Source organism: Panthera leo, chromosome C1 (genome assembly GCF_018350215.1).
Source record: "Panthera leo isolate Ple1 chromosome C1, P.leo_Ple1_pat1.1, whole genome shotgun sequence".
NCBI lineage: Eukaryota > Metazoa > Chordata > Mammalia > Carnivora > Felidae > Panthera > Panthera leo.
Window position 1 is genome coordinate 159,253,391 of NC_056686.1, and position 13,427 is coordinate 159,266,817.

The following is a 13,427-nucleotide window of genomic DNA, read 5'->3' on the forward strand; positions in this document are numbered from 1 at the left end:
TGGTTCTTTAAAAAAAAATAAAATAAAAGAGATAAACCATTGCCAACCTGAGAAAAAACAAAATATACAACCTTCAGAATAAGAAAAAAATTAATCATAGATACAGATATTATTTTAAAATTAGGACAGATTGTTAAATTTTAATATATCATAATATACTTAAAAATCTTTAAGAAATAAGGATTCTTTTCTTGCCAAATATAGACTACCAGATCTGATCCAAGAGGAATTAGAAAACCTGAACAGGATTGGGGCACCTGGGTGGCTCAATTGGTTAAGCGTTCGACTTAGGCTCAGGTCATGATCTCAGGTTCCCGGTTTCGAGTCCCACGTTGGGCTCTGTTGCTGAAAGCTCAGAGCCTGGAGCCTGCTTCAGATTCTGTGTCTCCCTCTATCTCTCTGCCCCTTTCCCGCTCACACTCTGTCTCTGTCCCTCTCTCAAAAATAAATAAACATAAAAAAAAAAAAAAAAAAACCCTAAACAGGACAATAAAATATTAGATGAAATTGGTAAGATCTTTTGAAATCTATCTCTAAAAAAGGTACTGGTCCAGACTGTTTTGTATCTTTGACTTTCTAGGAATGGATACTTTAAACTTTTCTAGCACACTGGGAGAAAACAAACTCCTCTTAGATGTGGAGCGACTGTGTACTACATCTTGACATCTAAGATGGCGGCCCCGATGATAAACACCTTTACTAACATCCAACAGCAAACACCAGCTTACAGTGTGAAATATTGAAGACATTTCCATTATATTAATAAGACATTGGTGCTTGCTACCTTGGTCATTCAAATTTATTTTAGAGGTTTTAGCTACAAGATAATGAAAAAATCTGTATAAGTAATAGAGAATTTGTGACTTTTTTTCAGTTTGCAAAAACAAATACATAGAATGTATGTCTAGTAACCCAGAGATGGTTAGAGTAATGAGTATTTGGGAAGGTACCTGGATCTAAGACAGCCATGCAGGGGCACCTGGGTGGCTCAGTCGGTTAAGCATCCAACTTCGGCTCAGGTCATGATCTGACAGTTTGTGGGTTCAAGCCCCACATCAGGCTCTGTGCTGACAGCTCGGAGCCTGGAGCCTGCTTTGGATTCTACGTCTCCCTCTTTCTCTGCCCCTCCCCCCCTCAAAAATAAATAAACATTTAAAAATACTAAAAAAAAAAGAAGATAGCCATGCATAATTCAATAACTTTTGCGTAAACTAGAAATAACCACTTAGAATAAGAAGTAGAATTCATTTATAATGTGAATATAAAATATGTAGGAATAAATTGAACAACGAAAGTATAAAATCTATATGTAGAATATGTAGAATACTATGAAATTTTATTGAAAAACAGAAAACATGGTATAATTAGATACCATGTTACTAAAAGAGAACAATTAATATAGAAATATCTTTCCCTCTTCAACTATATTTATGTATAATATAATTCTCATTTTAAGCCCAATAGTAGTTTTAAACTTGCAGAGCAAATATCCAAGGATAATCAAACAAATGTTGAAAAAGAGGTGAAGGGAGACCTGCCTTCAAAACAAGCTATTAATACAAGAGTAAAGAAAATATAGTCATGGAAAGAACCAGAGAGGACAGAAACAGTCCAAGTAGTACACGATTTTTTTTCTTCGGCACTTTGGTATTTCAATTTAGTGGAGAAAGAATGCTTATTTAATAAATGTTACCATCACAATTTGTTATCCATTTGGAAGAGACCAAACAAACAAGCGAAAGGACTCTGTATATAACACAAAGGAAAAAAGATTCCTAAAAACCCAATGAGAAGAGAAAAAGAAAATTAAGAAGCAAATAATCTATATAATCTGAAGTTGGGGAGTCCACAGGTTGACAAGAAATCCAGAAGTCATAAAGGAAAAAAAAAGACATATTTGATTATATAAAAAATTTTTTTTTAAAGTATATGGAGGGGGGCACCTGGGTGGCTCAGTTAGTTAAGCGTCCAACTCTTGATTTCGGCTCAGGTAATGATCTCACTATTTGTGAGATCGAGCCCCACATCTGGCTCTGTGCTGACAGCGTGGAGCCTGCTTGGGATTCTCTCTCTCCCTCTGTCTCTGCCCCTCCCCTGCTCATGCTCTCTCTCTCTCTCTCAAAATAAATAAGCATTAAAAAAGAAAAAAAAAATTTAATAAAAAATTATGTGGGGCAAAACATACCAAAGTCAACAGAAACTGCACAAAGGGATATGGGGATAGTCATGTCATATATTAAGGCTTAATGTGTTTAATATGTGATATAAAAAAACTCCTAAAAATTAATGACAAAAAGGCAACCTCACAGAAAAATAAACAGAAGATTTGAACAGGCAGGTCACAGAAGAAAAACTTAAATCACCAATCAACATATAAAATGTCCAACCTCACTAAGAAGTTAGGGAAATAGAAAATAAAACAACAATAAAATGTCATTTTCCCCCACAAGACTAACAGGACAACAGTGGTGATGTTCCTTGCTGCCAAGGGTGTGAGTGGTCAAAGGTGCTCTCCACTTTTGCTTTTCCACTAGTGACAGGAAAATGTGTTGTCACCAAATTTTAGGGAAGTAGTGTGTTAATATCTACTAAATTAAAAATATATATATATATATGCTTACCCTTTAACCTAGCAATCCCACATTTGGAGAGAGTAGAAATAAAATACTGTAACGTAAGGAACTCTAAAAAGGATTTTTTTTTTAATATTTATTTTTGAGAGAGAGGGAGTGAGAGAGAGAGGGAGAGAACATGAGCAGGGGACGGGCAGAGAGAGAGGGAGACACACACTTCAAAGCAGGCTCCGGGCTCTGAGCTGTCAGCACAGAGCCCGACGCGGGGCTGGAACTATGAGATCATGACCTGAGCTGAATTTGGATGTCCAACCAACTGAGCCAGCCAGGTGCCCCTAAAAAGGATTTTTAGCGCAACATTGTTTATTCAAGCAGGAAACCAGAAGCCACTAAATATCCATCAATAGGGAATGGTTAAATAATTTTTGGTAAATCTATGGTGGATATCATACAGCCATTACAAGGAATGTAGCCATGTCTACTGACCAAGAGTGAAATCATGATATATTCTTCAGTATAAAAAATACTGGAGAATAAGTAATATGTTTAGTAAAATGTCATTTAAAATAAAAAAGGAAAGAGAAAAAAAGCATGTATGTGTTTATGTGTAAAGAAAGGTGTGGGAGAATACACCAACCCACTGCCACATTGTGGGAGTGCGTGGGATTGGTTTGGGGGCTTATTAAATTTTTAAATGTGTCTTGTTTGACTTGCTTGAACCTGTGGCTCTTTTGTTTCAAATACAAGTAAATCTTATGTTATATACAAAGCATATATACATAATTTTTAAAACCAAACAAGCAGACAGGTGTCCCCTCACCACAGATTGTGAATACTCACGTTGTGCTTGGTGCCTGTGGTTGTTCAGGAACCAGGTGAACAGTTTCTTATCAGGAAAAGTTGACATTCCAACTTTATTCCTTTGCTGCATAAAAGCTATTTTCAAGTTACTTGCATTGCTTCTCCATACAAGTGACAGAACAGATCACCTAGATGTGCTCAGGGAGAAATTAAGTGAAAGCACATTTCCTTTCCCAGTGGAAAGAAATGAATTCTAGGCTTTTGGTAGGAGCTAAGCTCCCTACTTATGATTTACAAAGATTCCTGCCTCCGTATTCTTAGTTGCAAAAATTCATGAGCCACAAAAATATGCTTTGACAGAGACATACTTATGTCAGATTTCTTAAGTTAAAAGTAAAAAAGGGAGGGGTGCCTGGGTGGCTCAGTCTACTGACTCTTCCTTTCAGCTCAGGTCATGATCCCAAAGGTTGTGGGATCGAGCCCGAGTCAGGCTCCCAGCAGAGCGCGGAGCCTGCTTAAGATTGTCTCTCTCTACCTCTGCCCCTCTCTCACGCTTGTGCTCTCTCTCTAACGTAAAATAAAATAAAATAAAATTTTTTTAAAGTAAAAAGGGGAAGCAGTTTCTCTTTCTGAATCAAGACGAATTCTAGATCCTTGTTGCTGCCGCTTGTGGTTGGAGAACAGGAAGTTTCCACTTTCCTGGAGCGGATGCAGGCCCTGGCTTGCTGCTGGCTTATGCGGTCACGACTGCCTGCACTTCAGTCTCCAAGTTTAACTGCGTGCAGACCATTCACCCGAGTTTGTGAAGTCAGTTTGTGCTCCCCTCCCCTTCAAAGAACAATTCAAGAAGCAATCCTACCAATGTGTGAAGAGCGTGGGAGAGAATGTCAGGTTCATATCTTCTTACCTTACCACTGTTGGGGTTTGGCTTAGCTCCTTTGTTTAAAGTCAGGATTTACCTGCCAAGGGAAGCTAGTGTCCGGGTGCGTTCAGTAAATAGAGTAAGGAGGGAAGGACGGAGGTAAGCAACAAAGAATACAACCAAAAAAGGCTGAAAGGTCTTCTTTCTTCCTCATGTTTACCTATGGGTTGTAAAGCATTTCAAGTATAGAATTCTTTTCTGCTTGTGAAATCTAGCCTCTGGGGCATTTAAAAAAAATAACAAACTATCTGGGGCTCAAAGTGTGCTCTTCACGAGGCTGTTTTCTCTGTATGTCTGACTTCTGCTTCCCTCATTCTGTTGTCAGGACAGGATTGCTGAGAACCTTGAGCCTACCCCTAAAAGTAGAGAGCCCACCTTTCCTGAGTCCATAGATTAAACTCAGTAAAAATGTGTTTGGGTCCACTTGTGTCTTAGGTGTTCTCTTGAAGAGGCACTTTTACAGGGGGTTGGACCCACCCGGATCACCTACTCCCCTCCCACCCCTCCCCACCCCCAAACCCCAGCCCTGAAAACAGAATCACAGCAATGATTCCCCTGCAAAGCAGAGATCCTTTATTTACTCTTTTGAATTGGAAATTAAGCTGAAATTTCTTTGTGACATTCTTCCACCAAATTTTGCTGACACATATTTTCTTATTCTTTCATTTCATCTCTCTGAGGTATTCCTTCTCTCTGCTTCCGAGGCATCCTCTTAGAGTAGTTCTCAAAATCTAGTCCAGAGAACTCTGAAGCGGGGAGTGGGGAGTGGTAACCCTCAGGTGGTTCTTTCTGTTCAAAGCTCTTTTCATAATACTAAGATGGTATTTATCTTTGTGTCAGTTTCTCAAAAGTGTTACATGGCCTTTTCCAGAGACTACATTATATGTGATATCACATAAGCCTGAATGTGGAGACAAATAGAGGAATCCAATTATCTACTACTGAATCAGAACTTAAAGTGATTTGCAAATATGTAAAACATGCCACTTGGCATGTTTTTTGTTTCACATAATATAGTTATTTTTCGTAAGACATGCTATTTATGTAAATATGTACTGAATTTATTATCATCGTTAAATGAATAAATATTTTTAGAAGTTTCAGCTTTAATTTCTAATATGGTAAATATCAATAGATGTATAATATAATAAAAGCTCTTTGGGGTTCTCAATATTGTATGTATTTAGAAGTAATGAATCATGATAAAATTAACTCTTAGGATTCCACTATCCAATCTAATTTAGAAAACATAGAACCCCCACCCACTTCTACTTCAATCCCATATCTGTCTAACTACCCCAACTTCTAATGGTAACCATTCTCTGGAAGTTTTTCTGCCATTCCCTGTTTTTCTTTACAATTTTTCTACATACTGTGAATCCCCAAACAATATGTTGTTTAGTTTTGCTTTTTTAATAAATTTTGAAAAACACAGTATCATAATATAAGTATTCTATTGCAACTTTTTTTCATTCTACTGATTCAACTATCTTGATTCCTTAGCTATAGTTTATTCATTTTTACTTTTGTATTCCATTGTTTAAATATACCATGAATTTATTTATCCAATCTCTTGCTATTAGACATTTGGGCTATTTTTAGTTTTCTGCTATAAACAATACTATATTGAACATTCATATACATATCTCCTGGCCCTCATATGCAAAGATTACTCTGGGCGTATACTTAGGAGTGGAATTATACTCAGACGAAAGAAGAAATGCCAAACTGTTTTCCAAATTGGTTGATCCCAGTGTGTTCCTGCCAGCAGCATGTAAGAGTACCCATAAGGCACATCCTTGCCAACATGCATCGTCTTCAAACTTTTAATTATTGCCAAACTAGTGGGTATAAAATGATGTCTTCTTGTGGTTTTAATGTTTATTTCACTGATCACTCATGTTTCCTTTCTAAGAAAGAGAAATATCTTTTGTCCACTTGAAAAATGAGGGTTTTTTTTTCTTTTCCTTGAAGATTTGTAGGAGTTCTGTGTCAGATTCCTTTTCATTTATATGTATTGCTTATATCTTCCAGTTTGAAGCTTAAATTTTCTCTTTTGTTAGTATTTGTTGATAAACAGAAATTCTTCATTTTAATGAAACAAATTAATCATCTTTCCCTTTAAGGCTATTATTTTTTATTTCGTTTTGGAAACTTGTTTGAAAATCTTTCCCTCCCCTGAGGGCCAAACAAACTATATTCTTAGGTTCTGCCTCGGAACTGTTGGATCAGAAACTCTGGGTGAGGGGCCCAGAAATATGTGCTCACAGGCCTTCCAGGTGGTTCAGAAGCATGTGGTTTGAGATCAGTTAACCTAGGAGAAAAGCTTTTCTTCTGTAATCTGTTAATGTAGTCAGTTACATCAGTAGATTTTTCTAATATTAAACTTAGGTGAATTAAAAACATTTTAAATTGTCTCAAGATTCTCTTTTGCTCTCTGAAATATTCGAATTCTTACCTTTCATTGTTTTACTTGTGTGCTAACTAGGCTTCTCAGAAAGGTCATTTCACAGCTTCGTGACTTTTGTTTAGCAGGAGGAAATCTGATCCCTGGCTACCTTCTTGCTCAGAGCCAGAGAGCAAGTAGTGTTTAAGAACACAGGACATGCAATCAGGGAGACCTCAATTTGAATCAGGTTCATCCATTTGTAGCTCGTGACCTTAAGATAAATTATTGAACTTTTCTGAACTTAGTTTGCTCACCTGTAAATTAAGGCTTTTGATACATCCTTCACAACATCATGCTCAAAGCCAAATAATGCATGGAAATGCTCAGCCTAGGGCTTAGTGTACTAGAATTACACAAGTCAGCCATTGTATAAGTCTTATGGAAGGCTCCTTTATGACCTATAGATGGAATTTTTTATTTCTATTCTAGATCGTAGGCACCTTTATGGTTGAGAGCATACATTTTATGTCAATGAAATTTTGTTCATTAATCCATCCATTTATTCAACAGAGCCAAATGCCCATTGTGTATGAGATTCCTTGCCAGGCTGTGGGGGATGCATTGTTCCATAAGAAAAGCATGGGTCCAAAGAGACATGCTCTCTGCCCTCATGTAGTTTACAAGACAGGTCTTTGAGTATTTGGTAGACAAGGTGGGTATGGAACATTCTGGGAGAGCTCTCATATGGTATGGGGGGTAAAGGAAGTCAGACCAAAACCTGAACTCATGAGGTTGGTGGTGAAAGGGGAGAGAGTATTCTAGGTGAATAGAAGAGTAGGTGGGTGCAGTTTTCTTTGTTTCAGAAGCAAGAAGGAGGTCAGGCATCCTGGAGTGGAGTATGGAAGATGAATTGGAGGTTGGGCAGAAGTAAATATAGATAGACTAGCTGCAAGGTGTTTACAGAGGTTCAGATGAGAAACGATGGTGGCCTGGAGGTGTAGCAGTAGCAGTGAGCAAAATGGATGGTTTCTAAAGATATTTCAAAGGTGGAATTAATGAGATTTGGAAAGTTAACCGTAAAAGGATGAGAGTCGCTTGCAAGCATGAGCAAGTGGGGGGATGAGAAAGGGAACATTAGAGGAGGAAGAGAGGGTTTGAGGAGTGTCAGGTGCTATAAGAAGCAAGGAGAATATGGTCTGAAAACCGTCCTTTGGATTTAGTGACCTGGAAGTTACTGATGACACTAGAGAGCCCTTTTCTTAAAGGGGAGAATCCAGATTTCAGTGGATTGAGGAAGGAGTGGAAGGTAAGAAAATAGTTCAGTCAAGAGGTTTGGGTAAGGGAAGGAGAGGGTGGTAACTGGACAGGGATAGGAGTCAAGGCGGGTGTTTGGTTGAGGGTTTTTTGTTTCTTTGCTTCTTTTCATTGTGAGAAGATTGGGCATGTTAAAATGCTCCCAGGGTGGCACCAGTAGAGAAGGAGAGGCTGTGAATAGTGGAGTGAATCTATAGCTATGCCTTCAGGAAGCAGGTTGCAGGGCGCAGCTGGGAGCTCGAACACCAACTCTATTGTAATTGAAGAAAGGAAGGAATTGTTGGCTTGGCTTTTTTGGTTTGTTTGAAGTTCAGCAGCAGAAAAGTGAAGCTCTGTTTTTCCCATGAGATGGTACTAAAATCATCTGCTAATAGTGAGGAGGCACACAGGACAGCCACTAGTTTGAGGAAGAGAGAACATGGAGGACCAGTTGATAAATCAGACAATAGTAGAAGGATTGTTGAGCAGTGTTGAAGTGCTCATAACTGTGAGCATCATAACCATGAATTTATAGTGCCGCTGGTCTCCTTGGCTGTGTGACTTAACTCTAGTAGCACCTAGCAGACCAGAGGTAGTCCTGAAGATGGCTGAGCCAGTGTTGGAATGTTGCCAGGTAGATTTGATGCAAGACAGTGCAGCAAGGAGATTTATTGACAGAGGAATTTAGTGTTCATTTGTGTGTCCTCTCTCTCTATAAAAAAACTGTGGACATATTCTAGTTGGTGCTGATTAGATGTTTTAATCCCTGGAAGAAACATGCTTTTACACTTGAAGAATGCAACTTGGAAATGACCTAATACAGAGCTTCTCAAAGTGTGGCCTCTAGAACAGCATCATTAGCATCACCAGGGAAATCAGAAATATGGATTCTTAGGTTCTATTCCAGACCTACTGAATCAGAAATTCGAGGGATGGGGCCCAGCAATATGTACTTTAAATGAAGGAATGATTGAGTATAGGAAATAGCAGGAAAATGAAGAGGATTTCCATGTATTAATCTGTAAATCACTTGATTGCTCATTAAATCCACCTCTATAGTTAAAAAAAGAGAAAGGAAATCATACCTAATACAAAAGCTAGATAGGCAGATATTTCCTGGTTTCATTAATGGTTTGCAAATAAAAGCTTTTGTTGGGTCTTGAAGTTCACACATATCTTTTTTTAAAAACTCTTGTTTCATAAAAGGAGATAAGACTGGCATAGTAAAATACATTTGTTAGTGAGCAAATAATAATAATAATTAAGTGAGAAAGTCCAGATACTTAACACAGGAACTGTAAAAGTAAAATTTTATTGTTTATTTCCAGTTATAAAAGTAATATACATTAATTTTAACATTTATAAAAATGTTAAAAAACATTTAACATTTCTGTATTTATAAAATACAGAAAAAAGAAAAAAACAAAAACCATTGGTAATGCCATAATCTAGAGGTATCATTACACTTTGGCTTACTTCCTTTGGGCTTTAATTGTGCCTATGAACATTTAAGGGAAGTTCAATTGCCTGGGGTCCTCTAAGCAAATTTCTGGCACCCCAACTACTTAGCTCATTGAGCCCTACGGGATTACAAGAGGCACACATGATAAATCCTGAAAGAAATGAGAGAAAACAGAGTATCAGGAATGAAGTCAAGAGAGCAGAAATATGGGAAATGCATATTTCTATGGGCAAGTCACAGAAAAGATGTGGTATGAGTACATAGAAGTATATATGTGCTAAATCCTTGATGGCCATTTACCTGAGCCCTGTTTCCATATAGAAATCACAATCTGTACATCGGGATGCTTGCCCTTTGATACTAATAGAATCACTAAACTTCACTGAAGGAGAATTAGCAACATTCTCAACCACCAAAGGGGACCCTCTGAACCATTTCTCATACATCCAGGCATTTGTGGCATTAGGTGGACAGTAAAATATGCAAACTAGCCTATTGAGTGCATTTTTTTTAATTAACTTCCATTCATTACCATTTCCCAGAAACTGATTCTAAATACATTTTAGGGTCTCAGACCCATTCTGCCTTCAGTCTTCTGGTGTCCCCCATTAGTCCTTTGATCCCATTCAGGAAAGATGAACAGTGATGTTGTGTTTCTCCCTATTCTCCCTTCTTCTCATCGTTGTTTTGTTGGGGGGGGGGGGCGCGGGACGGGGAGTGTAGATCCAAAGTAGGTACCTGGAAAAAATGCCCTTTAAATTCAGTAGCTCAGCAGTCACTAAGAAATCTTTATTCTCTTGAGGAGAAGAGAATAGGTAAGGGGTAGGAGGTGTGGGGCCACAAAACAAATGGAAAGTGTCACTAGACTTCAATTACTTAGGAATCTTGCTATCCTCTGCAGAGAAGCATCCCACTAGGGATTTAATTATCAAAGAAACGGCAATAACCTCTCTGTTTTTCCTCATAAAACAAAATTGTAAACTTCTTAACATGTAACTTTTTTTTAAGTTTATTTATTTATTTTGAGAGAGAGAGAGAGAGAGAGAGAGAGAGAGAGAGCAGGACAGGAGCAGAGAGAGAGGGAGAGAGAATCCCAAGCAGGCTCTATGCTGTCAGTACAGAGCCCGATGTGGGGCTCGAACTCGTGAACCATGAGATCATGACCTGAGCTGAAATCAAGAGTTGGACACTTAACTGACTGAGCCACCCAGGTGCCCCTCAGTGCTCACTTTTGTGTAGGCTCTAGGTAACTGGATTCAGGTTTATCTAGAATCTTGTACATATAAGACTAGAGTCACTGTCAGCGCAGAGCCCTATGTGGGGCTCAAACTCACGAACCACAAGAACCTGGCCAAAGTCAGATGCTTTACCAACTGAGCCACCCAGGCACCCTAACACACAATGTTTTTGATTGAACTGTCTAAATGTGTCCTATCATATATGGTTTTAGGGACTTGAAAATCTTTTATTTCCTTTTCTACTTGGCAACCTTAAGGAAATAGATAAAAACAAACAAGAAGTTCACTGAAGCTTTGTTAATGATCGAAAAAAACTAGAAACAGGAACATCCATAGATAGAAAACTGAGTAAATTATGTTACATCCTTAAAATAGAACATTAGCCATTAAAAAGAATAAACCAGATGCACGTATGTTGATATGAAAAGATCTCCAAGATATATTATTAAAAATTTTTAAATGTTTATTTATTTTTGAGACAGAGCACATGCAGGGGAGGGGCAGAGAGAGAGAGATAGGGAGACAGAATCGAGGCAGGCTCCAGGCTCTGAGCTGTCAGCACAGAGCCCAATGCAGGGCTTGAATTCACAAACTGTGAGATCATGACCTGAGCTGAAGTCGGACGCTTAACCGACTGAGCCACCCAAGTGCCCCATCTCCAAGATATATTATTAAGGGAAAAAAAGCAATATGCAGATGCAGAACAAATACGTATAGTAAGATACCATTTATACTTTAAAAATTCTCTTTCTCTCTCTCCACACACACACACACACACACACACACACACACACACACACATGCTTGCATAGGCATACAAATTTTCTGGAAGGATACTTGAGAAAGTGATAATAGGTGTTGCCTTTGAGTAGTGGAACTGGAGTGGGGGAAATTTTCATCTTATGCCCTTGGTTCTGTATGAAGGTTTTCTCATTTTGCGTACAATTGCTTTTATAATAATACTTTTAAAATTGGTTGACTCTTAAAATTAAATGATAACCTTTGTACTTGTTGATGTTTAGCTTCTCCTAGGTGTTTTCATCTTTCTGCTTCCTTGGGCTCCACTTTCTCTCCGAGCACTTGTCATGCCCATACATGTTTACTCCGGACTGCTCATCTTTGGAACAGTGATCGCAACGGTACTTATGGGAGTGACTGAGAAATTGTTCTTTGCCCTGTAAGTTATATAGTTTTCCTAATTGTAATATTTAAGCTATAAAATGTTAAATACTTACCCATTGGGGGAAAATGTAACAAAATATTTAATATTAAAAATAGACAATTTAAAAATTTATTTTTAACAAATGTATTATACATGTAGTATAGCATTAATAATGCTTGGAAGAAGGACCAAAAAGTTCAAAAAACTGTACCACTCTTACAACTATTGAGGTTACACGTGCCCTCTTAATCTTTTTGATGTGCATATCTTTATATTAATTGTAATTATAGTGTATATACATTTTGTATCGTCCATTTTTCAATTTTTAAGTGCTACTGGTGTTCCAGGTGCTACATTATTTTCATACTTATAATTTTTAACGTCATACTATTTCATTGAGTTATTTTAGCATAACTTAAATTTCTCTTTAATATCAAACTTTAAGGGAATTTACATAGAAGCTCTACCAGTGGGTATTTTTTTAAATTCAAGACTGTTTGACACGCTGCTGCGTCACCCTATTTGTAATTGGACATACTCTCTCTTTCTTGTAGGACTAGTTCTGGGTACAGTACATCTCCACCAGAAGGTGTTTTCACAAATACCCTGGGCCTTCTGATTGTGGTATTTGGGGCCCTCATTTTTTGGATAGTCACCAGACCACAATGGCAGCGTCCTAAGGAACCAAATTCGATCTTTCTTCAGCCAAACGGAGGTGCTCAAGAGGGAGTGGAAGGCTCAGCAATAAACTTTAGCAACGTGGACAAATCAGATTCAGAATTAAACAATGAAGTGGCAGCAAGGAAAAGAAACTTCATCGTTGACGAGGCTGGTCAGAGATCCACCATGTAAAGGGTTGTAGAGATGTGGCCATATCACTTCACTTTTACAAACTAGCTCTACAGTTTATCGCTTCTTCTCTCTAGCCCCAAGGTGATTGGGCCACAGAGTCAATATTTATTTTAATCATAAAGTAGGATTCCTTGGAAGAGTTTGTATTGATTGAGGCCTATGAACTTACCTGAATTGGAAAGGAGATGATCGTGTAAATAATAGCAGATATAAATTGTGGTTATGTTACCTCTTTCTTGTTGAGGACCAAAACATTTAGCACAGTGCCTTGCATAAAACAGTCGATCAAAATGGGTCTCTCAAAAACAAACAAACAAACAAAAAATAAAAATGTGTCCCTCGGTTGGTAAATTTCATCAGCTGGTGGCATCTCTGGCCTTTTGTCATTTCCTGTTAATTCTGGGAGTCCAGTTCTAACACTTTAGAATTAGATCTGGGGCAGGGTTTATGCTACACAGATAATGTGAGCAGAGTACAGAAAAAAATTTAGGAAACTAACTGGTTCCCTTTTCTCAGCGCTCTCTCCCCAACTAGTTTGAGCTCAGACTGGCCCTAGAGACCAGGGTTATATTAGAGCATTTTGAGGCAATGACTGAACCAAATGTAGCTAAAGAGGTCTTCTCTCGTCAGACCTAGAAGTTTTTCTAAAATTCCACTTCATCCCAAAGCTCTCCCTGGGGTTTGGCGTATTTTATAACCCCAGATTCCAAACCAAATTAGAACGGAATATCCCTG

The 13,427-nt window shown here is 38.1% G+C and overlaps 1 protein-coding gene across 1 annotated transcript in view; it reads left to right on the top strand.

Annotated features, from left to right (window-relative positions):
• The window catches only part of LOC122226238 (plasma membrane ascorbate-dependent reductase CYBRD1), a 31,534-nt gene extending 18,486 nt beyond the window's left edge, over positions 1–13,048 (top strand). The window contains exons 3-4 of the mRNA XM_042949119.1: positions 11,701–11,855; positions 12,395–13,048. Of these exons, the coding sequence (XP_042805053.1) occupies positions 11,701–11,855; positions 12,395–12,692 (453 nt within the window). The 3' untranslated portion in view covers positions 12,693–13,048. The remainder of the gene's footprint in view (positions 1–11,700; positions 11,856–12,394) is intronic.
• Positions 13,049–13,427: the final 379 nt, after the last annotated feature.